Below are 24,395 nucleotides of genomic sequence, written 5' to 3'. Positions count from 1 at the left end.
TCCCTTTGGAGGTATACCAGGCACGGACAACTGGGATAAGGCCCCGAGGTCGGCCCAGGGCCCGCTGGAGGGATTATATCTCCCAGTTGGCCTGGGAACGGCTGGGGATCCCCCAGGGTGAGTTGGAGGAAGTTGTGGGGGACAGGGGCAGCTGGGCCTCTCTGCTCTCTCTGCTGCCACTGCGACCCTACTAGGACAGCATGGCTCATGAGAAGTGGCACAGTCGATTGAAAATACTAAAAGTTCACCTGACTATCTTAATGAAGTGTTGCACGCTTCCGTTTTGTAGCATCATTGTTCGGCTGATCAGGCAGTAATTTGTCAAAAATAAGGGTACATGTTAAAACCATTTTACTGTGGAAAATTATTTGCCCTCTTTCAGATTTTCTCTGTTTTCCCTGCTTTTTGATGTAAATATGATAAGATCGTTTTGGAGGAAAGAAGTGACACCAGTAATGTTTTCATGACATTTGTATTATGCTGAAGATAAGGAAATGTGCAATCATAGGTGTGGAAAAATAATTTCCTCTTTGCAGTTGGTAAGTGATTACCCCACCTTTAGTTGCATTGCCTGCAATTAAAAGCTTTCTGTAACTGTTGACTGGAGTCTCACATCACTGGAGGTAATTTGGGCCAAGCCTCTGTGCAGAACTGCTTTTGCTTAGCAACATTTTTAGGTTTTATAGCATGAGCAGCTCTTTTCAGGGCTTGCCACATCATCTCAATGGGATTCAGGTCAACTCTTTGCCTAGGCCTTGCCGTAACTTCAGTTTTGTGATTTTTGTAGCCATTCTGATGTTGACTTGCTTTTATTTTTGGGATCATGTTCTGCATGACCCAACTTCACCTTGAACTCACTGACTAATGGTGTGACAATGTCCTATAGAATTTTCTGATACAAAGAGCAATTCGTTTCTTCAGTGATAGCATGGTGCTCTGGTTTTGTGGCAGCAAAGCATTGCCAGATCATCATACGTGCCACCAGCAAGCTTAACTGTTGGCACAAGGTTCTTACCCTGAAATGCAGCATTTGCATTTCCCAGACTTAACATGGGCCATGTCATACACAAATTTCTGCTTTTGATGCATCAGTCCACAGAACATTCTTGTAGAAGTCTTCCAGATATTTTTGTGAACCGTAGATGAGTTTTTATGTGCTTTTTAGGGTGCAGTAGTTTCTACCTTGCAGCTCTCCTGTGTGTCCTGTTTTATGTGCAGCACCTTTCTTATCGCGGAGTCATCACTACTAGAGGAAAGAAAGGCCTACTGTTCCCTGTATGTTGTTCTGTGGTCCTCTCTGGGCCCATCAATGACTTTATACCTTGCTTTTGGAGAGATTTTGGCAGCATAGCTACTGCTTATTAGATGCAAAACAGTTCTGAACTTTCTCTATTTGATGGGCATGGCTCTGACTAATTTATTTGGGGTTCAGAGCCATAGAAATAGGTGTGTAGAACCCTGTCCAGACTGATAGGCATCAGAAATTTTGTTGAGGTGTACTGTGATGTACCTCTTTGAGTCTCTGTTTTGCCAAATTGACTTACCGGTAAGGATTTAGGTAGGTGAAAATAATACTGGGCAGGGAAGGCCCAAATCAGACCTGATTGTATTCAAACAGCTTACTTTAATTACCCCTTAATTAGGTGGATTGAAGTTAAGGTGCGGTTACCAGGGAAATGACACAAAAACGATTGTAGTGTCACTTTTTCTCTGAGTCCATTCATATACTGAAAGTGACAAAACTGAGAAAATAATCTGATGAAACTCAATGTCTAAAAGCCAGAAAAACAGAATAAACTGAAAACAGGCTGATACTGTTCCACCGTAGTGTAGTTTACGATCACACACAGCGTTCACTTCCCCCTGTGCTGTTGGCGTCGGCACAGTGGGTGATGTCACTGTCAATTTGAGCACAGGAAGCTGCCTTATATGCACTGTTCAGCATTTTGTTTTAATTCGTGGTTGTCAAATGCACTTAGATGCTGTGGATTCTGCTTGTTTGCTGAGAGCACCAGCTGACCCATGCTGAGTTAATGACAAGAGTTGCTGAAGAATCAGTTAGATTTTTTTTAAATGATTGAACAAATTGCAGCCTGGGATAGAAGCTAAAGGGTGTGAGCTCTGAAACCAAAGGCTAAGGCATATCGCATTTAGGTCCATGGGTCTCAAGCAAGCCCTTTCCATACACTACATATATATATATATGTGTGTGTGTGTGTGTGTGTGTGTGTGTGTGTGTGTGTGTAATATGTTATAAGAGAGAGATCCTTCATTTGGTTGCCAGAATTCAATTTAGGATTATTGCTCCATATCAGCAATGTTCTAATTTCATTGCGGCCAGTGAAGTTTTTTTTTTTTTCTTTTTAAAAAAAAGACTGAGGGCCAGTGTGGAATAGATTGCTTTTGCCGTGATGCATGCATAATCCGTGATCTGTGCTCCCTCCCAAGTACCCTCTCTCCTCCCTGGACGTGTGGAAAAGGCCTGCATTACTGACCAAGTGCTTCATGATTATTTCAGCAAGTCCTAAAACTCAATTCCATGGATTGCTTAGAAATTAATGTCCAGCTGTGATGGCGGCCCACTTCGGAAAGGGCCTAGGGCCATTTGCGATGGCTCAGTCATAGGATACTGGTCTGTAATTACTGGGACGAGTGATCCTGACTCTGCATTTATGGAGTGTGATCCAGAAAGGGGCTGAAGTCATTTACAGCTGGTGTAGTCACCTGATGAAGAAAAGGATGTATCTTAGTGTTAAAGAATGAGTCAGAAGCAGACCTCGTAATCCCAAAACATTTATACTGGACATGTTATGATACAGCTTTCATTCTATATTTTTCGGTGTCTGAAATTACTTTCGGCCTGTCTGTCCACTTGTGTGTGATGTGTAATGTGGAAAGCACCCAGCCTTCATTTATTTTTATGCTAAATATACCTCTTTTGGAATGTGTGATGTGAACACACCTTTGGCAATCCGGTGCATTGGTCTTGAGTCATCTGCCTATAGCTGCAGTATTTTACCATCAGCTGAACCCCAGGATATCCCCTGCTTCCAGGATTTCCGCTGTACTGTGGCTATAAAGCAGACAGTTTGAGAGAGGGTGAAGGTGTAGAGCCAGAACAAGTCCAGATGTTTTGACAAAGAAGTCGGAAAGATGCTGAGTAATGCAGGAACTCCAAATGTGAGCACAGAGGCATGTTCAGCTGCTTTTTAAATAACGACTACGTAGATTTCACAATGGACACATCCCCTTATTAAAAGCAATTGCAGGGTCTCTGTCTCCACATCGGCAGCATGACCATAGCACATAGCACAACAAATACCTATAGTGGTGACCTCTGGTTCTCAGTTGCAAGACTGATGACATATGGATCAAAACACATCAGTCTTAACCAGCAGACATGATGCTTTTAAGACAGGAGCTAAGTTCTTCTACAATAATGTCTGCACCTTCTTGGTATGGAGACAGTGTTGATTTGGTTCTAATTTTGGGCTTTAGGTGATGCTTCTCCCTTTCCGGTGCTGCCTTTTGGCCCCTTTGTTATGTCTCAGAGTTCTTTAATGGCTTGCAGTTTGTCCGCTCAAGACCATAAAGTGGCTGTTGAGCAAGGAGGAGACAGCCTGGCCTCCTCTTCTCCTTCATACAGAAGCTGCCCACGCTGCAGACGCGCAAGGGCCTGGAGCGAGGAGGCACGTATCATCTGCTTTATGTTACTGGGAATAAACCACCTCCAGCTGCCTCCTCCTCCTCCTCCAGTTACTTCCTGCTTGCAATTTAGAAGATGCTGAGCGTATCTGTTGGTTACACAGCGGCTGGTGTGGGCTGAAGTTACCAACTGAAATGGTGGCATTGACGTTCCTCACAGCTTGAGTGGGTTCTATATTTACTGTTTGTTGTATAATTGTTTCAAGATGCTTCTTTTTTTTTTTTTTTTTAAAAAACGGGTTACCCTGTCGGTATGCTGGGTGTGTATGAGCAAACATTATTCGGATGGATGTGTTGTCCATGGGAGGTAAATTGCACAGCCATGTAAGACCAGGGGGGGGCAGTATGGCCACAGCTCAGTATTGTGCAAGACAGGACAGGCTAAATGGTGGAGCATGTTGTTGTTACTAAGTTTGCCTGCTTTCTGACATTTGTCAGCTTTGTGTTTATGTGCATGCATGTCTGTGCCTTCCAGTGGGCCTCCACCCTTACAGACCCCTCTAATTCGCCTGTGATTCCATGGCTGCATGTGTTTGTAAGCATGTGATACACCCTTGAGCTTTACATGTGTGTTTTGTACCATTTGGCTGTGTCCCACAGATTGTCTATCACTGACTCACAACCAACGGTCATGGTGCTGCGGTGATGCTGGGAGATTACCTCATTCTCAGCAGCCACGTCCAAACCTGTGTGGGTTGGTGGCTTCAGTGTTAGGCTAGGCCAAGGCCTTTGTTTACAGATGTTTGCCTTGAACTCCACAAATCTGTTACCTCATTTTGCTTTTAACTTTTCTGGACTATTCTTCACTACACAGTGATTGCAGTACAGCAGAGCCTTATTTTTTTCCCCATGTCTCGTGTCCTGGCTGATGATGCGGCTTCTAAAGCGACAGCAGTGTTTTTTTTGGGGAGATGTTGATTTTGGCTGCATGTAAAGCTCCAGTGGGATGTACTCTGTTGTGCACCACAGACTGTCGGAGTTCACATTTTGTTAAAATCCATATTGCATTCTTTAAGGCCTCCACAATTCAAGCAGTGCCAAAGGTCAGAAGTCATAAGGTAATATCCGTTCCGTTTGTGTTATATAGCCCAAACAAATCCTGGATCTGAGTAAGTGGGCGGGAGCAAAGGGATCCTTTTTCTGATCCTCTGCAAAGCCTAAAGGAAGCAGCAAAGGGCTGCCCTTCTCACCGGCCACTTTGACATTTTTCAAAGCTGCCTTATCACCGTTATTTACTCTCACTGCTCGAAAGGCCTGTCCTTGAGCCATCCAGTCTGGCCCCTAAAGAAGAGCCAAAATGCTCTCCTGTCATCGGTGCTCCTGTAGGCACATGCTCGGTGTCACAGTCCCGTGCCGCCTTGTTTCCTGCTCCCTTCAAACAGCTCAGGTGACTTTGAATATTTTCTGGAGAGCCCAGGGGGTCACAGTTTTTTGAGCTGGTAATCTCTTTGCTGATATGCCTCTGCGGTATTTCCCTGTGCTGGGCGTAGTGTATCGTGCGGGGGGAAGCCGCTTTCAGCTGCAGTGCAGGTGATGTTTTATTCTCACTCTTTACTTGCTTTCTTACCTTAAAAGACATGAATAAGTCATTTTGGACTTTGCACTTCACCATGGCAACAGCATAGTCAGGGGGCCCAAGCATTCGCGGCAGGTCAGATGAAGGGATGTGTTGCTCCCTGAGCTAGTGGGCTGGGTGGGAGGGGGGTCCTCCAATGAGTGCCTCATGATTCTCCCGCATGTTTCTGCTGTTTTGCAGTGCCATAAAAAGAGAGAACCCCCCACTTCCAACATCGAAGGGCATTTTATCTCCATGAATGAATCTGAGTGAGAAACAGCCATCTGAGGGCCTTTGTGGCAGCGTCAGTATGTGACTGGTTCTCGTGGCTACCCTGAGTTAGTGCTGCCGTCTCTCAGCCCTGAGCTTCTTCATGTGGTCACAGCAGACGAATCCTAGGAACGTAGGACAACATTAGGTAATGCAATAAGTGTGGGCTTTTCTGATTTTTTTTTTTTTTTTTTTTTGTATGAGATAGGAAGGGAACATTAATAATCATAGGATTTGATAGACTATGAATTATTCAGAATTGGATGGCATGCTGGATGATAGTGATTTTAATACTTTCCCAAATGGCACAGATTCGCTGTAAGGGGGATAATGTGAAGAATTCATCTTGTTTGAGTGGCCTGTGGTAATCTGGCCTGTAGGCCTGTAGGTGGCAGCGTGCATGCAGCTGACCAGCACTGCATCTCAGTTTGTTGATGGGAGCCAAGGAGAGCTACATTAGTCTCACATTATCTTTTATCATACAGCGATCGGGCAGGTTTACACTTGATTCTGTTTACACTGTAAAATGCATTGTTTCTGCTGGTTTTTTCTCAAGGCCCTATAAAGCAGGTAGAAGCGGGTCATGATGGTTAGGCAGGAACTGAGTCAAAATGTATTTTATAGCAGTCCGTTGTTGAGGAAATATTACTGCAGGACAATGCTGTGATAAAGAAATAAACAGTCTGAAAGTATATGATAGCGTCATTGAAGGGGCTCTGTTCTGCTGATGGAGAACCTGAGCTACGTTTACTGGTCTGTGGTGCCCTCCCTTGCTCGTAAAACACACACACAGAACCCTAGCCTTGTTCAGTTTAGTGTTACAACATATTCTTGTAAGCAAGACTGTGCTGAACCACCTGTTCTGTGACAAGGACAGACCTGTCTTTTTGTGGAAATGCATTTTGTAGCTTGTTTACTTGGAGTAAAGCAGAGACTGTAGGTATAAGGTGGTGAAAGAGAAGTTCAACCCATTTCTTGCTTTGCTGAGAAGTTTTCAAAATAATTTTTGCCTCTCTCCATTTCTTTCTTCTGATCTCTTCAGCCTTCCTGGAGCTCCAAGTTCCTGAGGTGCCCGTGGTTGCACTGTTCGGACAGGACGCCATCCTGAACTGCTCCTTTGACCCCACCGGTGCATTCAACCTGTCGGATCTGAATGTGTTCTGGCAGTTGACGGACACAAAGCGCACCGTGCACAGCTTCTGGGCGGACCGCGACCAGCTGGCAGATCAGGCTGAGGGCTTCGCCAACCGCACCAGCCTGTTCCACACCCAGCTGAGTTCCGGGAACGCCTCGCTGCTCCTGCGTAACGTGCAGATCTCGGATGATGGCAGCTTCACCTGCTTTGTTAGCTCAGGCACCTACAACAGTGCCTCCATGCTGCTACAGGTAGCAGGTGGGTGATCAACATAGGGGGAGGTGAGGGCACCTAAGTTATGTTTCATTTAATTCATTTATTTGAAAGTATTTTGATTCCAAGGTAAATTGCACTGTCAGCAGTTTTATACTAGTGGTGACAGATGCCAGTGAAGAAAGTGATGTATTCAAAAAAGGATAATCCAGAATATTATCTTTTTTTCTTACTGGATTGCAGTTTGCAATATATTGCCATTTCAAATCACAAAATATTGTGATTTAATGTTGCAGGGAATGTTTTTAATTTGGCTGCAGAACACATTTGTAAAGACGAAATTAAGTAAAAATTTATAACAACTCATTAAAAATTCTGTAAAATGCAATTGATACATTTTAGTTGGAACTCTTTTTAATTGTTGAGACACTTAACACCAAGTGACGTCTCAACACAAAGTCTCTATATAAGAGGATCTCAGTCCTGGATTTGGCTGTTGGGTGTGTTTAAACTGACCTTTCAATAATTAGCCTGGTTTAAGCTGTTTGTTAAATGAATTCAATCCACACTCTGTAGAACCAACTAAAAGAAAATAACTATTTTTACCTTGTAGAATGTAAAGAAAGACTGTGAATTTAATCAATCAATGATCACAGCAAACAAGTATGCCGTCCTTCTTAGGTTTTGAACAATTCTAAAATTTAGATGAATTAATTCTTTGTTTAGTCTGTGTTCAATACTAATTTATTTAGATCTCGGTTTTACAAATGATCAAATAAAAGAAGTGTATTAATACACTAGCTCAGATTCAACAGTTTTATAGTTTAACTGCAGTCGGTGTTCCTCCAGAAAACTTTCTGTTTATTGTGATTCAGGACAGCTCAAGTCCTCAACATGTGTGTTCAGATTAAAATGTCAGAGTTTGTTCAGTTAAGAGCTCCTCTGGAACTAGAATCTGTACACACAGTGGGTCAGCAGGACTAGAGCTGAGGATTTCTGTATGGAGCAGACACTGCATTTGAATCTCCTTATCCATACCAACAGCTGTCACATGAGCAGATGTAAAGAGTTTGCTTGTGTATTATCAAAGCAATTTGTTTCAACATGCTCTTTCTCTAGTGTCCTTTTCAAACTGTCTGTAGCTCTTATGCCAGTCACTTGTAGTTGTATAAGGAAAGATATATATTCCTCATAGCTTGAAATGTCATTTTAGAAATCAGTCTAAGTCGATGTATTCATTTGTGTGGGGAAAAGTTTGATTCTGTATTGTTTAGATTTTTTTCCACCTACCGGCTTTTTATATTTTTCTCTTTTACACAGCTTTATATTTGCTGAATTATTCTATTGTAAGAGTGTTTTCCAAAGGTATGAAAGTAATCCCTTTGCAGCCTTTTGGCCTGAAGTCCTGTGTCTTTACTACTTCACTGCCTGTTGCCGTCCCTGCAGTCTCACTTGTATGATTATACAGTCTGGATTTATAGGAAGTCACCAGAGAGATATTGTGTGTAATTGAGAGATATGATGTCTCTTGCATTATAGTGACAACATGTCTCTCCAGGTTTGTGAGAGAAGTGTGTTAAGTGGTCGTGACATCCATCTTTTCATTTTTAGAAGCCACTTACCTTGTACAGGGTCATGATGATATGGAACTTGGGAAGTGTATGGCATGAGGCAGGGTCCACTCTGGAGAGGATGTCAGTCCGTCTTGGGCCAATCACACACTCATTCATTCACATTAACGCACTAAGAACAGTTTAGAGTCACAAATTTACTTGAGTCACATGTGTTGGACTGCGGGAGGAGACTTGAAGAAACCTGAAATGAAACCACACGAACGCAGCAAAAATATGCAAATTGCCCAGATTGAGGTAGAACCTGTGTCCAAACACACAGCCTAGGAGAGGTGAGGCACAGCTGTCTCTCCAGGCTACTTTGGAGGAGACAGTGACTTAAAAATAATTTACTTCAGGATTCTCATATTTGACGTGTGTTTTACATTAGGACACAGACCTAATAAGACATCGTAAGGACAGAAATGGAGGATTTGCCATTCCTTTCCCACCGCATTCATCTCCAGGTGCATAGACACAAAGACACACAGCTGTTCTGAACAAGCTGAAAAGTAGCCATGTATGACCAGCACAACAAGGGAAGCAGCAATAAAAACATTTACATCCACCGAGATTGGTCGGTTGTATCTGATCAATGAACTGACTGCATAGGCCATCCAGGTCAATATTCTTTGGCTTCGATTATTAGTAGTTGCTGTGGCTGATTGAGCATAGCAAACAGCTGTGATGACGTGGTCTCTCCATACCCCTGTCAATAAAAGCTGAATCCATTAGTGGACCTCTTAATGTATAATTTCTTTAACCCATGCAGAGAGCCCTCTTTTCCCTGTTATAGTTTCCCACTTTTAATGCAGTACGTTTTCTAAGAACTTTTAAGAAATTTGAAAACCCCAGCGATTTCTTCTTTGCTGAGTGTAATAAAACACAGTGATGACTCATCTGCCTTTAGGACTAATCATATTTAAGGTAAGAAATATGGTAGCTGGTGTCTGCAATTAACCTCCCAAATGTCTTTCCCTTGACTGAGCTGGGAAATTTTAACCGAGCTTGGTTGTCACATTTCTTCTCGTCTAGTTGAGATGAAGAACAGTTCTCACTAGGGTGACCTCAGTCTTGGTTGTGAGCCTTCACATATCAGAGAGAACCAGAATAAACTCATTTCGCTTCCCCTGGCTCTCTCTCGAATCCTGGTTGTTTGCTATGGCCTGATTGACTTTGGGAATAAAGCAGGCTGTGGATACTGTCTCTCTGGCTGGATTATGAGCTCTGGGGAATGAAGGGCTGTGATTCCATCTGATGCGGGAAGTTCACCCTGGATCTCAGCTAAGATGCATTCAGTTCTGACCAGTGAGAGTGCACGGCTGTGTGAAGCTGTGGTGAGAATGGGAGTAATTATAGGATACATCTGGACAGACTTGTTAAAGCGCTCAGCAGAGTAAACGACAACAGAGCACTGATTAGTGTGGGTCAAAGTCGAACTTGACGGTGCAAATTTTGTTTTATGGTTCAGTTAGAATTTTCAACAGCAATGCCACGTTTAACAGTATTTCCCCTTCCTATCCATTTTCAGCTCCTTACTCCAAGCCTGTGGTAACCATGGAGCCAAACTCAAACCTGCGTCCTGGTGACTACGTTTCCCTGAGCTGTGCAGCATATGGCGGCTTCCCCATGGCTGAGGTGCTGTGGCAGGATGCAGGAGGGCGCAACCTTACGGACAACGTGACCACATCCCAGGTGGCCAATGAGGAGGGCCTGTTCAGTGTGCGCAGCGTCCTACAGGTCATGGTGGAGCCCCAAAGCACCTATATGTGTAGACTGAGCAACTCACTGCTGAGGGAGGAGGGCCATGCCTCGGTTACCATCTCAGGTGGGTGTCCTCTCACCTTCAGGCTGCCATTCATGTTCCTGTGGACCGCTGCCAGGTCCCAGTAGTGCTCTGGTTCAAGTTCCTGTTAATGATAACATGTGGTCTGGTTCAAGTCTATATAAAAGCATGAAACAAGATTTCTGTGTTACATCAAGAAGTCATCTACATAGTATGGAGACAGTGGGTGGCATAGTGGTTACACCTATTGCCTTATAATCAAAAGTTGTAGGTTCAAATCACCACTCCTGCTCCTATCCCTTGATAAATTAACTTTCTCTGAATTACACCTTACCCAGCTGTTTAAATTAGTAAATTACTGTAAGTTAGCATGAAAAACTTCACATTGTAAGTTGTCTTGGATAAAGATGCATGTGAAATAATCGGAATAATGGCAGCTAATAGAAAGTTGAAATGAAAATCATCATGGCTGAACTCGTCACTTGTCATTGGACAGAAAAATACAGATTTATTATCTATTTATTTCAGGATACCACTCCAAAGTGGCTTACAATGTTAAGGTGCTTACAGTGATTTTACCTATTTATATAGCTGGGTAATTTTTTCCGGCGCAATCCAGGGTGCCTTTCTCCATGAGGATGTAGGATTTGAAACTGGGTACTTCAAAGGAAGCGGTTGTAACCACTACACTGCCTACTGCTCCTGCCAGCAGCACCTGCTGCTGTGCAATTTAGAAAGGTGGGTATGAATAGTTGTCCTTTGAGTTAACTCTTGTCTACGGTCTTGTCCTCTTCCTAGTTGGTGTTTTCTTATGAGTGTGTAACTAGCAACCTTCAGTTGTTACCAGTTGATTTTATGCAACAGCTGACTACGAGAGATGGAAGAGAAGCCAACTGACTTCTCAAAAGCCCCTGCCAGTGGAAGTGGAGGTTCTAATGTAGGCAAAGCAATGAAAGTCTACCATTGCCTTTTATTGCTTTGAAAAACCCTCTTGTGAGAGATTCTGGTCTGTGGTTCCCTTTGCCTTCCTACCACTAGCATGCCAGGATGGGACTTAGATTGTAGTGATGCTGCTGTTTGGAGCCAGCCAGTGCATGAATTGAGGCATAGGACTGTACACAGAGCAGCACTGATGGGTAGGCTTTCAGTCGACAGTACCCCCACCCCCACCCCAGCTCCTCTAGTGACTGACCAACAGCCCCTTCCAGGTTCAGGTGCTGCTCCGCTGGTCCAGGAAATTACTGGTGGAGGGTTGGCAAGTAGGCTTTGCGAGATGCGAGATCAGCCTAGACAAAGACCGTGGCAGAGCCCTCCTGCTTACAGGGCCAGCGGCTGAGCACTGCCAGGGCTGGACAAGGAGCCCTGCTTATTAGTGCAGCTTCCAAGACGACACATTACACAGCTCTGCAATCGAGCAATCCCTGCACCACCCAAACTGTTCTTTACACCTCAGCCACGACACATTTTGCAGATGTGTCGGGGTCAGTTACAATGGGATAGCAGGCTTCAGGCATTGCAGATGAACAGGGACCAAATGTGCTTTTGCAAGGATGCCAGCCTGTCAGGACCAACCACAAAACCTTTGCAAGAGAAGTGAAAGGAGCAGTCTGTGCTTTGGAAACCTGCCGTCAAAAGCACAGTGAGATGGAGGAAAGATTGGAGAAGAACAAAGCAAGCCACAAGCCATTGATCAACTCAGATCATGGGTCTTGTGTAGGGAGGGGTAATATGTTGCAGTAATTTCCCTCTCCAAACAGCCACCTCATGAGATGGGCTATCCTGTTAGCAGACAAGCACCGGCTTTATCTCTGTACACAATGGGGTGTGAGAGATTTGTTTGATATAAAAATGTGTTTGTGTTTGTTCACAACAGCTGCTGTATGCTTAACGTTTTTCCTAATTAATTTCGACCAAGCAGAACGAGCATACTGGTGTGTCAATGTGTATGTAGAAGTCTCCGTTATTGTTTAGTTAATGCTTTATAATTTCCTAACAGCCCTCTTGCATTCCTGCTAAAAAGATGGGAAATTACCAGCGCACAGAGCCTTTATGTGGGGTGGGGGGGGCAGTGGCACAGCTGGTAGTGCTGGTGCCTCGTAGCTCTTGAACTGTTCGGTGATTGTGGTTTTTGAGAGCTGCTCCGGATGTGTGGAGTTTCCATGTTTCTCCTTGTGTTTACACGGATGAACCATACACAGAAGACGACATTGTAAAACCACTTCCATTCCTCCCTTGTCTTAGAAAGCATGCCTTTGGTTACTGTGAGTCGGCATTAACGCCATCACACCTCTGTCATCATCTGTCTGACTTTACGCCATTTACAACACAATCAGTGCTGCTAAAATGTTGGCTCTGGTCATGCCACATTTCTGTAACAGAAAACTGCTGAAGTGCTGGCAATATACCAAAATAAATGGAACTACAAACCATGAAATATTATGATGTGACCACAGTTTAGATTTTTATAATATAGAGCTTCATGAGTGGCTGACTCAGCAGGTCTCAGTATTGTCCAGTTTCATACATTAGCCATTTAAATTTCTGAAATGGTCAGTGAATTTGATCATTTGCTCAATTTTTCAACATGATTTCTCCTCTTGTGATCCAAATCTTTCAGCTCCAGTATCGTACACATCACAGTCAGGGCTGCCCTTATAATTTTATTCCCCTTACACAAGCATCTCCTAAAAGAACAGGTAAAGGAGATTTGGAGGCATAGGTTCCGGTAGTCCTTTACCTCCAGGTCGACGGAGGAAGCCTTCCTCCAGGCGCGTTGTGGGATGCTGTATTGACATGCCTTGAGTGAACAGGGCTCTCCGGGTCAACAGTCCAGTAATCCTGTCCTCAGTGTGGTCTCACTTGAAATGTGAAAAAGGCCAGCTCAGTTGTGCTGACTGAATCAGTCTCAGCTTTTCTGTGAGTTCAACAGAACTACGGTGCACATCACTGAGTGCCTGCAGATACCTCTGTTTGCTTTCTGGTCAGGGTTTAATCCCTCGCCACTGTGGCACCCACATTCCCTCTAGCTACAGAGAGCGTGACCCCATGGGGCCCTGGTGCTGGTAGGGCAAACCGATTGAGAGTGTTCGTCAGACTAAGTGACACACCAAGCAATCCAGACTGAAGGCTGGAGGATTTTGCTGAGGCCAGAACCGCAGTGCTGAGCTACGACTTCTTGCACCCTGACAGCAGGGAGATCAGCTAGGCATTGCTCAGCCTCTCCAGTTAAGTGGAAAATCACCAGGCTTCATCAGCTGTTGTTGAAGGAGTCATGATGAGCAGTGAGGACATGTATGAAGAAAAAGTGTGAGCTTTGCCTGTGTGATACACATGCAGACAAAGATGTCCGAGGAATCTGAGGTTTTGTTAGGTGCAGAACTCCAGGAAAGGCAGGGTGATGGTGCTGATTCTATGATGAGCCCTTCAGTGCTTTTACTAATCCTTTGGTCTGATGCTATAGTTGAGTTGGCTAAATTGAGTCTGTAACTAACAACCTGTTGATGACAGGCCCAGGACCTTAGTCACTACATCATCTGCCAGATGGTCATACTTTGGGTGATCACCTACCATCCCCATGGTTTCAGCATACAAATGACATCCGGTGGGAGTACTCAGGAGGTTTCAGGTGTATTATGCCATGAGATTGCTTCCTCTTGGCAGAGTTGCTTTCAGCTCTGAGCAGTTCCTTCTTTCTGTGCAGTGGGGAGCTGCCCTCTGTTTCCCTGTCATACTTTGGCTTCATTCCTCCAGAACAATACTTGTTTATTGCAGCAGGAAAGTAGAGTAAGATCCCTATTGTTTTTGATAAGTTAGATTTTTTTATTTTATTTTTTTTTTGTGTCTGTCTTGTGGTGTTGCCTGTGATGGGAACACAGGTTTCCCAGAATATAGTTAAAGAAGCAATGTCAAATCCGTTAAGAGGGATTAGTTTCAGAAAGGCCCAGTGTCAGTTTTGGCTTTGCATTATAAAATCATATTACTTTAAGTCCTTTCAGAAATACTGGGTAAAAATAGCCATTGAGAAAACTAGCTATAGATTGAAACGCTATCCCTTTATTTGTTTATTTTTCAATCATATGTTTCTTAAAGTCAACAAGGATAAAGCTGTGAATTACTATTCCACAAGTGATGTTTTTGTAACCTTTTCTAGATTGCTTTTGTTCTGGTCTTTGAAACTGCGGAAATCAATATCTGGCCATACATAAAGGAACATGGTCTTGAGCATAGATTGTTTTTCATGTGATTCACAGTGAAAGCCCATCCTGCGCTGTAGTGGCTTTCCTTCCCAGCAGATCTGCCACTGATCAGTGATTGTGAAACAGAAGCTGGAAGCTAAACGTGCTTCTGTGTGGTCTTCTCTTCTGATATGACCTCTCCCCGTGTGATCTCCTGCTTTATGATTACCTCAAACCTCATCTGATGCTGTTCTCTCTAACATGGTCTACTGTGATAAGATCTCCTTGAGAGGAGGCAAGGAATTTCCTGGTGACCCCTGGCTTCTGCAGAGGCCATATTCATGACACATGGCAGCCAAATCTCAGTTACAAGTGCTGCTCATCAAGTATTTTAAACTATAAGCAGAAATACTAAGGTCAGGCATGCCTGGAATCTTTTGACTGCTCTCCAGCTTAGTCCCCAACCCTCTATGCTTGTTAACCAAACTAACCCAGTACCACAGCGAGGGAAGTTAAGATGGGTGAAAATCTGGAAGGTGTCCTTCTTGCCAACATAATCATTACCACTGTTGTCAAATGCATTCGGTTTCGCTTGGTGCTTTCCGAGACTATTAAGATTATATCTCCGTGTCAGACGATGTGACCGCAGTTTTCCGGTTCTCTTTTTGTGTTTACCATCAATCTTATAAGCTTTCCATTACTGTTTGTGATAAAGGAACATTCACAGCAGTATTATTTAATACAAGTAAAACACTGCACTTTTAAACTGTTAAAAATTACCTTAAAATGTCATGCCAGTATAAGTACATCTTAGTTCTAGTAGATTTGCCTGGCCCCCTGTGAATGTCACTTTTGTTTGATAAGGCTGTGTGTTTGTTAATATTTTTCCGCTTCCTCTCTCCCCTGAAGACCTGACTGTAGTGTGTTTACAGTATACTTCATTCTAAGTTGTCTTTTGCTGCTGTTTGTACTTTTTTATTAATTTGGGGTGCAGCTTATGATTGGTGTAAGTGCACATTTATGTGATTGAGCAATTATAAAGAAGCACATTTTCATTAACGTATGAGGTTGGAGATACCTGTAAAAAACCTTGGACCTTAAGTTTTCTAGTGGAGGCTGACACACTTGGATAATTATGTGGAAATCTCCAAAGCTCTTTCTACTCAGGATAATTATTTTTTGTGATGTTTATGTTGATTATGGTTGATTTAATTTCAGCAGCCAGTCAATGCATTCAATGTTCCTGCCCACTGACCAGCTACATTAACAGCTGAACAGTAGACCTGTGAGTTCAATGTTCAATGTACTGTCTAATGATACAGATTTTTCTAGACAGGCATGTGTCAGACAGTGCTGCTCATGTAGCTACTGAAAAAGTATGTTGCTGATCGTTTACACAGCTGGATGATCTTCTCACCGTGCTCTGGGGAGGAACAGTGGCTTTTTCTCTTAAAACTCCGACCGGCAGCCTGTTACAACATCTGCTACCAAACCATTGTTCCCCACTGCTGATTTCCCTCTTTCCAGCATCTACTCGCTTTTGTCGGTCTCTTTAAACCAGGTAAGAGGAAGTGGCTCAACTGTGCACACAATTGCATCCAAGAGAGCAGCTTCCATCCCAGCTGTTTAAATGCAGCCAGAGCTGCCGATTATCATTATTCAAGGGCTATGCAGGGAGGCTGGAGTCGTGCTCCGAATGGATCTGGAGGATAAGTCCATCTACTCAAATGTGCCATTAGTATCTACAGGAGCTCCCAACCCTATTGTCAGTCTGCTCATGCATCCACTAGCAATTATATCTAAGTGTCCTTGAGGTCTTCTCAAGTGTTTTCTTTGCCTAAAAGGTGTCACACACATTGTGTGCCCAGGTATTTATTTATTTATTTATTTATTTATTTATTAATGTTTTATGTATTAATGTAAAGTGCTTTTCAGTGGAAGGTTATATATATTTTGAAGCAACAACTACTTGGTTAATCACTGGGGATGTTTGAAGGTGTTTTATTTGAGAGGAGACCTTCTTAAAAGGGTGGTTTGTCGGGCTGTACTGTATTGAGGCTCCTGTGTGCGAGGTAAAAGAGATTGCCGTCATGCAAAACTACTAAGGCCTGCAGAAGGAGGGTCTGAAGTTTTTTTTTTTTTTTTTTTTAAATAATGAGGGCCTTAGGCAAAGAGATGGTTTTAAAGAAATTATGTTATATAATCTCCTGGAGATAAGGCACAGGATAAGGAATTTTCAGAGCACAACTTATGCCTGTGTGCTGAAACTTTGGAGAGATCTGAAGATAATTTTTTTGTTCTTTCCTTGTGTGTTTGTTTATACATGGTTGTTGGAAATGGAGAAAAACAAACGATCAAAACGGGAACTGGTGACAAGGCTCACAGAAGAATCAGCGGTTTGCCTCTCTGCCTTTTTCCCTTTAATCTCCTTCTTGTCAGCACAGCCTCTTCTTGGCAGCAGTTTCCACAGATACTACCTCGCCTCCTCAGCTTGCAGGACGGACCCTGTGGGGAGCCCTCAAAGCCTGGAGCAGGGGTTGAAGCAGCACATCTGAGAGCATTAAATGCGCTGACCAGCAGGTGGTGTTTGGCACCAGCATGGTCAGGAGCGTCCTCATTGGTGACTGAAAGGCTGTGCATTTCCAGGAGTGCAACACTGCTGTTGTACCTTGGAGGAAACTACTTAAGGTGGATTGCTGCAAATGCCCATATGTCACCACACGCTGTGTTACAACCACACCTGATGAACAGATCGATACTGTAACATGCTAAGAAAGTGGCCCTTGACATTTTTCTGGACCTCGGTTAAGCAGTATACTCAGGAGACAAGCCCCTCCCCACAACCCTCTTTACCCAAGTTGAGACATAAGGCTGGGTAACTACACCATAGCTGGTGACTACTCTCACTAGCTGTTGCTTCCAAAAACTCACGAGTGTCTTATAGTCCTACTTTTTGGAAAGATAATTGAAAATTATGAACACTGTGCAGCAGTTGGCTGCTTGCTTTGGCTGATTTGAACTCAAGACAGAAGAGAAATCACTAATGTCCCTATGCCACCTCCAAGTCTCAATAACCACTGTCTGGAGCAGGTGGGCCAAGGCAGCTCAGTGCCTTTCAGCTGGAGAGAACCAGATGTTTTAAACCCAAGCTCCTGGGCAGTGGAGTTCAGCTGAGGACATCTGCTTAATGCATGCAGCTAGGGTTACAGGGTGGGTGTATCCTTCTGGCTTGTACCCCTCTGTCAGCCTTGCCCCTACAGGCTACATCGCTGGCAAAGCTGCCTCTACTGGGTCTTCCACCTTAAAGATGCTCTTTGTATAATGAGACCACCAGCGCTAACGAGACACCCTCCTCGAGTTTACTTTGAACACTCGGCACACTTAATTACACATCCCGCGGGGTTTTTTTCCTGCTAAGAAAAGAAAATCGCATTAGCGCTAGCTGTAAAGGAGTTGGCAGGAACCTCGATTAGACCCAGTGTGATGACATCACTCTACACCAACCAGAAGGTGAGACCCTTCCCCCTCCCACCCTCTCTTTAGAGCTGACTCGTGCCTTGTGTGTCTGTTAACACAGAGAGGGTCTGGTTACAGCTACTGTGGATTTCCGTAATCTGAACATAATATTGCTGGGTCACCTCAGAGAGTTTCCTTGGTAACCGACTGTATTTGTGTGATGCAATTACTGGCCAATAGATACTTGGGTAATTTCTGTTCAAGTGTTGTTCAGGTACATTTATTTATTTATTTTAGAGGACATGTTCCTTGACAGTAGTTATGCAAGGCCTAAACTGTGCACTGTGGTTTAGTGCGTGTCTCTGTGTGTCTGATTGTGGTGATCACTGGAAGAGCCATTATGGCTTTCCTCTGTGACAAATGGAAATGGATGTATTGCAGAGGTATCCAATGGAGTGGAGGGCATGTTCCTCTCCCTGCCAGCAAGACTTCTGTCCTGGAGCTGTCTGAAAAGCAATTCATTAAAAAAAACAGAAAAAGGGGGGAGAAAAAAAAAAAAAACAACTTTGAGATGCTGACAGGACAGAAGTCCTTGCCCATCCATCTGTGTTTGCCAAGTGCAGTCCCCCCACATCCCCATACCCCACGCACAGCATCCTGCCCTACCTCAGCGGTGTCTGCAAGGAGACAGGCTGATGAAAGCAGACAGCATCTCCTCCTGTGCTTTTGGGAAAAAGACAAATTCCGCATACGAGGTTTTGATCACCTTTTTTGACCATGATAGAATGGGGTCTGCATTACGTCCAAAGTCATTTACTGAGCACAGATCCTTCAGCGCAGAAGCAATAGCTTATCCTACTGTGCTTTCTGTCCCTAGTCCTTATCATCTTGGCCATCCGCCCCGTCTCGCCTGCCATTCCTCTTATTATTGTTAGACGTGCTACGTAGAGGGCACGAATGAGGACGTTTATGTAATCCACGAAATTTCAGAATGCGGTAATGACTGTGGGTTTGGCCAGTTTGGGGAGTTTCAGGAAACCAGAGTGTATGCACGTTACTGTACAGTTCAGCTTTTGTAAATGTTTGTAGATAAGATGAATGGTAATATATATCCAAGGGGGTGCGGTAGCGCAGTCCTGCTCTCCGGTGGGTCTGGGGTTCGAGTCCCGCTTGGGGTGCCTTGCGACGGACTGGCGTCCCGTCCTGGGTGTGTCCCCTCCCCCTCTGGCCTTGCGCCCTGTGTTGCCGGGTAGGCTCTGGTTCCCCGCGACCCCATATGGGACAAGCGGTTCTGAAAATGTGTGTGTGTGTGTGTGTGTGTGTGTGTGTGTGTAATATATATCCATAATTTTCTTAAATTCGTTTCTTGCCATCTCATACTGTCTATGTTGTTCTGTGTAACGCACACTGTACAGGAGAGCCGTGTATCAATGCATGACCTTCTGGATCGTAGGTTAAGATTGGATGTGAACCTGCATGATCAATAACAATCTACATGCTACCCTGCTGCCTAACCAAGTAAATAATATATGGATAACTAATCGGTGGGGAGCTTTACTCCCCAAAGTAGCAGAATTGGGCACTCATCAGCTGCCAAGCCAGCGAGTCCTCCTTAGCACTTTCAGCCTGTCCTCTACCTGGTGGCTTCTCTGTTACCTGCTGTGCCTCAATGCCCAGCAGCAGGGAGAGGTGAAGTAAACCGTCACAGTCCTCTGTGACTCAGTACTTGCCCGTATAGCTCGACTCCAAACACTCACTGCTGTTTAGTCACACTGCCATTCACACATATTTAAGCGTGCTTTTAGCCCTTTGACCCAGAAATATGAGGTGTTGTGTTTCTACTCTATTGTTTTTAGTTATGAGCAGTACATGTTTGGCAGAGTCCTGTCTAATGGACTGATTTATTCAATCTGAAAAGGGCATTTGCAAAATAATGTTTGTTTGCTTAGTACAGAAAATAATGTGGACAGACTTAGTGCATACGTTTTATATGTGTGTGTTTCCATCCGTGCATAGGCATCTGCATCTGTGTTTTTAATGTTTCTTGGTCTTGTGTATTTCTCCGTGTGTGTATGCAACTTTTGCATGCTTAGTGTTTACTCCTTCTTGGGAGAGATAAGTTGAGGCCGAGGGTCTGAGGGGAGGCCTCGCAGTGAGAGAGCAGGAGCAGTAGGGGTGGGGATGGGGAGATTACCCCATCAGGAGGAGGAACTCTTCATAACGGCATATTCCATGGAATTTAATCTGCTGAGTCCCAGGCATGTTTAGTCTGGTCCCCTCCCCTTCAGCGTTACACTTTCAGTAGCAACAAACTGTGGTCCGATGGGTTACATTTCAAGTCCATCGCCTTCCCCGTGATCCGCAAACAGAAGTGGCCGTGGTGAGGGAGCGCCTGGCAGGAGAGGAGAGAGAGACGTGATGGGCAGGAGGGGGAGGTGTGGAGGGTGTCCAAAGCAAAGAAAGAGGAGGTGGTAGGAAAACAGAGCCATTACAGACAAATCTATTTCTGAAGAAAGCAAAACCACATCATCAAACATCGGGAGGAAAATCGCAGCCCGCGGGGCTGCCGGGGCTCGTCGGAGAAATGATAGCTGGCAGTGGCATTTGTCTTTATCAGTCTACCCTGGGGGAGTGAGGCGTGAGGAACGCCATTTTAACTCCTGCCAAACAAGCTGATCCAATTAGCACTTTCTCTCATTAACAGTACAGACTCTATTAGTAATAGGAGCATTTGTAAGAGTGGTGGTCCTTACTGCTTTTAGTTGTTATTGTGATTGTTATTATTAGTGTGTTTTGTACGAGTAGCAGTTCACATCTCCTAACAGTAATAAGTTTCCATTAATCAGCATGTATTTTTTTGTATTTTTTGCACACCGTTTATTAGCCGCAAGCACTTTGGAAGGAGTGAAGGTCTTGAGGAATGAGAGCCGTCTGCTTATATCGATCCAGAGGTTGCAGAGTGACAGGAATCATCATCACACAGTTGGCTGCTTCTCAAAGGCCGGGGAGACGGAAAAGCCGGGTTCGCACCGCAGCATCTGAGCTTGGAAAAGGCTCCAAATAACGTCACAACGTGCTGATCGATTGTTAAAATTCAATAGCAATTACCTTATGCCACCAAGCAAATGTTTTATTTTTAGCAGTCACAAAATATACATTGGGGACAATAATGTTTATTGAAAGATAAGTGAGAACAGTGTGATAAATTGCATCAAACTTAAGTTGTATCAAATCTTGCCTTTTTAAACATTAGAGGAGCAGTTCTTTACCTGTGGAAAATATGAAACATATGCGGTATTAAGGCAACAGACAGCAGAATGGTTAAGGACAAAGACTTGGATCCTGAAGATGTACAATTAGTATTAGAATATAGCTGTGGTAGCAATAGGTAGCTGTTTAAATAGAGGAAATCACAGGTCCCTTTGATTTCAGAGGCGTGCTAATATACATGAGGAACATTTAACACTGCGATCTTGATTTTTCTAGAATGAGCACCTGAAGGACCTTATATAACCTTGTCATTAGTTTTGTTTAGTCTGCTCTCCCCCCCCGTGTCTTCTTTCTTTCTTTCTTTCTTTCTGGAGTGGGTGAATGAGGGGGCCCTACTCTTCATGGAGGTTTCATATCTTTGTTTTTCTTAAGGCTCCTCTGAACACAATCCTGTTCTCCAGATTTCCAAAGAAGATTGAAATACCTCCATGTTTTCTTTTCCTCTCTTATGCCACATCAAAAGGGATGGGTATGTCTTCCTTTTAGCACAGCCCCCTCCCCACAAAGAAAAAGAGAAGATGATTGGTATTGACCTCATCCTGCTCAGAAATTCGGTCTCATTTTCCCTGCTGCCTGCCCCAAGTTTTTATAAATGCCTTGTCATTTTTCACGAACGCAGGCCCATTTTTAGACTTTTTTTCAATTATCTGTGCAGAATGGGCTATATGGCAGTGGCCTGTTTGTGTTACAGTCAGTGTGGCAGCTGTGTAGTGGAACTGCTGTTTGTGGTACTGTCTCTTTCTTCACAGTGCCCCTGGGAAATCTGGGTAGGCAGACCTCTTTTCGCGTTGACCACTTTTATTTTTTTGTTTGCTCTCGTTTGCTAAGCCTGTGTCAGACATTGAAGTTTGCCTTCCTCCTGAGTGAAATACAGGCAAACAACCCAAGAGTTTGCAATACTCTTAACATTGGTACAAAAAATGCGTGTTCTCATTTTGGTGTCTGTCTGTCGTATGACTGATTTTTTTTCATTGGCTGCAAAGGGTTATCTGGGGTTACTTGTCAGAGTTCACATACAGGGAAGAAGACTAAAGCTGCAGAAAGGTGTTGTGATGATGGCGATGGTAATCAGAAACGGAATATTTGTTACACACATGATCATCATGGAGATCATGATGAGGGTAACGAAGGTTGCGGTTTGAAAGAGGTCTAACCACTGTGTTGCTTTCTCCTTGGGCAGGTCAGGGGGTGGCATTCCCAACCGTGGCCCTGTGGGTGACAGTAGGCTTGGCTGTATGTCTGTTGGCCCTTCTGGTGGCCCTGGCTCTCGTGTGTCGGAGGAAGATCAAAGAGAGCTGCGAGGAAGAAAAGCAGGTGAGGTTTCTCGACGTGGTCACCACCCTTTCATGTTGACTATTAAGATGCCCTGTTCATCAATTAATTCTTCTGGAGAGGACTTCACAAGACACAGCTTTGCAGTTATCGGTGACTAAATGTATGCTTGGGTTCATAGGTAACGTGTAAATGCAAATTTAAGTAGCTTGGGGCTTTTTTTTAAACTCTGAGAGGATGACTGTATTCATGAATGTGTGTGTATTGATATGAGAATCCAGTAAATGAGGTAGTGAAGTGAGGAGAACTGAACGCCTGCTGATGCTTTGGCCCATGAAAGACAACCGAAGGGAAAGCTCTGATGCTGACTGGCTACAGTGTATCAGCTTTGAAAGCTGTAAGACAGTGAGGCTGCTGGCAGCAGTAATGTGTTAGTGTTCAACCGAATTAACTTACGGAAATGACCCCAGATGGAGTCTTGGGTTTTCACTTTACATCATCAGAACACCGCCAAATGAGGCCCTTTTGTTTTGGGCCATTGTTTAACTGTGCCCAGAGGACAAATTCCATCTTTCCTGCCATTTCCATGGTAATGATAATGGTAATGATGGCCATGGTGGGCATGAGACCTTGTGTCCTGTGCTCTGAGCTGAGCCATGATGGGATTGTCCCTGAGGCTGGACAGGAACCCTTGCTCAACATCTGAAGCAGCTCCAAAGTTCTCCACTGGAGGTCCTCCTCCTCTGCCCTGCTGTGAAGGTCTCTCTAGCCAGACTGTTTTGTGCTACAGCAGGGCTGTTGGAGTAGCTGCAGTGTGAAGGATAAGTTACAGAATTGAACTGATGCTTGGAATGCTGTAAATTGTTTTGCAAAGTCTTCAATAGCACCCTGGCTGCAAAACAGAAAAACTGTGCTTAATAACCTGGGCCCAGAAGTGGTTAGGGGACATGGTCAATCAGCACGAGGTGTAAATCCTACGTGTTATACTGTGGGTGCTGAATTATGGGTAAAATGCTAATTTTATAGGCTCTGTGGAATGTACTTAGTAAATCAGTATGAGTGAGGGAGAACAGGCCGAAGTGTCAGTAGTTTAGCTTTTTCCACCATGGTGTCACTGCGTGTGTGAATAGCTGCTCTAGGTTGAGGATTATCAGCAGCGACTGCTGCGCAGTTGCAGGTTGGTGTAAGTGGTTTGAGATGCAGTGTCACCACTTCTGCCGGAAACTCTTGCGGAGCAGAGCTGCAGTGAAATGTGGAACTGTGCCATTGCTGCACACGTTACGCTAAATTCTCAGCAGGATAGATCTCACTGCCCGTGATGGGGAGTGTTAATGCAGGATATCAAGGAATAGAGTACCCACAGAATGATAAAGCACAGACTATGTGTGTGTGCGTGTGTGTGCACGCGTGCGTGCCTGAGTGAGAGAGGGAGAGAGATGGCTTCTGGAGGAAGTTCATTAAGCAGCGTTTCATAATTAGCTGCAAAGACTAACTGTATCTCAGGGGAAGGTGAGGGGGAAAATCTTAAAAATGGATAGGTTTAGACAAGCACCTGCTCACCTGTAATGAGGACCTTTCAGGGGGAAAAAATTAATTAAAGGTCGTTCACGTACTGTGGAGGGCGCCAAGATTTAAAACAAAAACTGGAACTGACAAAATGCAGGGCTAAAGCAAAATGGATGTATAAAGTACATGTAGCACCAGGCATCTGGGCAACTGGGCCAGTACTTGTACAGGATGAAATGGAGAGGAGTGAAAGGAAAGCAGCGCAAGTGTCCTGCACCTCTGGGAAGTGCTGCAGAAGAGCTGGGAAGACATGTCAGCAGGTTTCCTGCCGAAACTTCTTAACAAAACGCCTTGTTGTAAAAAGCCCATGTACTCTCACCTTTCACTGCTACTGTACAGCAAAAGTTATGAGACTTTATGCTGAAAAAGGCTTTAAATCTGT

At 44.2% G+C, this 24,395-nt stretch overlaps 1 protein-coding gene across 3 annotated transcripts in view; it reads left to right on the top strand.

Annotated features, from left to right (window-relative positions):
• LOC108926274 (CD276 antigen-like) overlaps positions 1-24,395 on the top strand; it is a 52,607-nt gene that overhangs the window by 10,990 nt on the left and 17,222 nt on the right. For all 3 annotated transcript variants that reach the window (XM_018738864.2, XM_018738862.2, XM_018738865.2), the window contains 3 exons: positions 6,573-6,923; positions 10,020-10,316; positions 22,356-22,489. In XM_018738864.2, the coding sequence (XP_018594380.2) occupies positions 6,573-6,923; positions 10,020-10,316; positions 22,356-22,489 (782 nt within the window). The remainder of the gene's footprint in view (positions 1-6,572; positions 6,924-10,019; positions 10,317-22,355; positions 22,490-24,395) is intronic.

The sequence above is a fragment of the Scleropages formosus genome, chromosome 7 (genome assembly GCF_900964775.1).
Source record: "Scleropages formosus chromosome 7, fSclFor1.1, whole genome shotgun sequence".
Lineage (NCBI taxonomy): Eukaryota > Metazoa > Chordata > Actinopteri > Osteoglossiformes > Osteoglossidae > Scleropages > Scleropages formosus.
The sequence above is the reverse complement of the archived record's forward strand: the minus strand, read 5'-3'. Positions and strand labels throughout refer to the sequence as shown.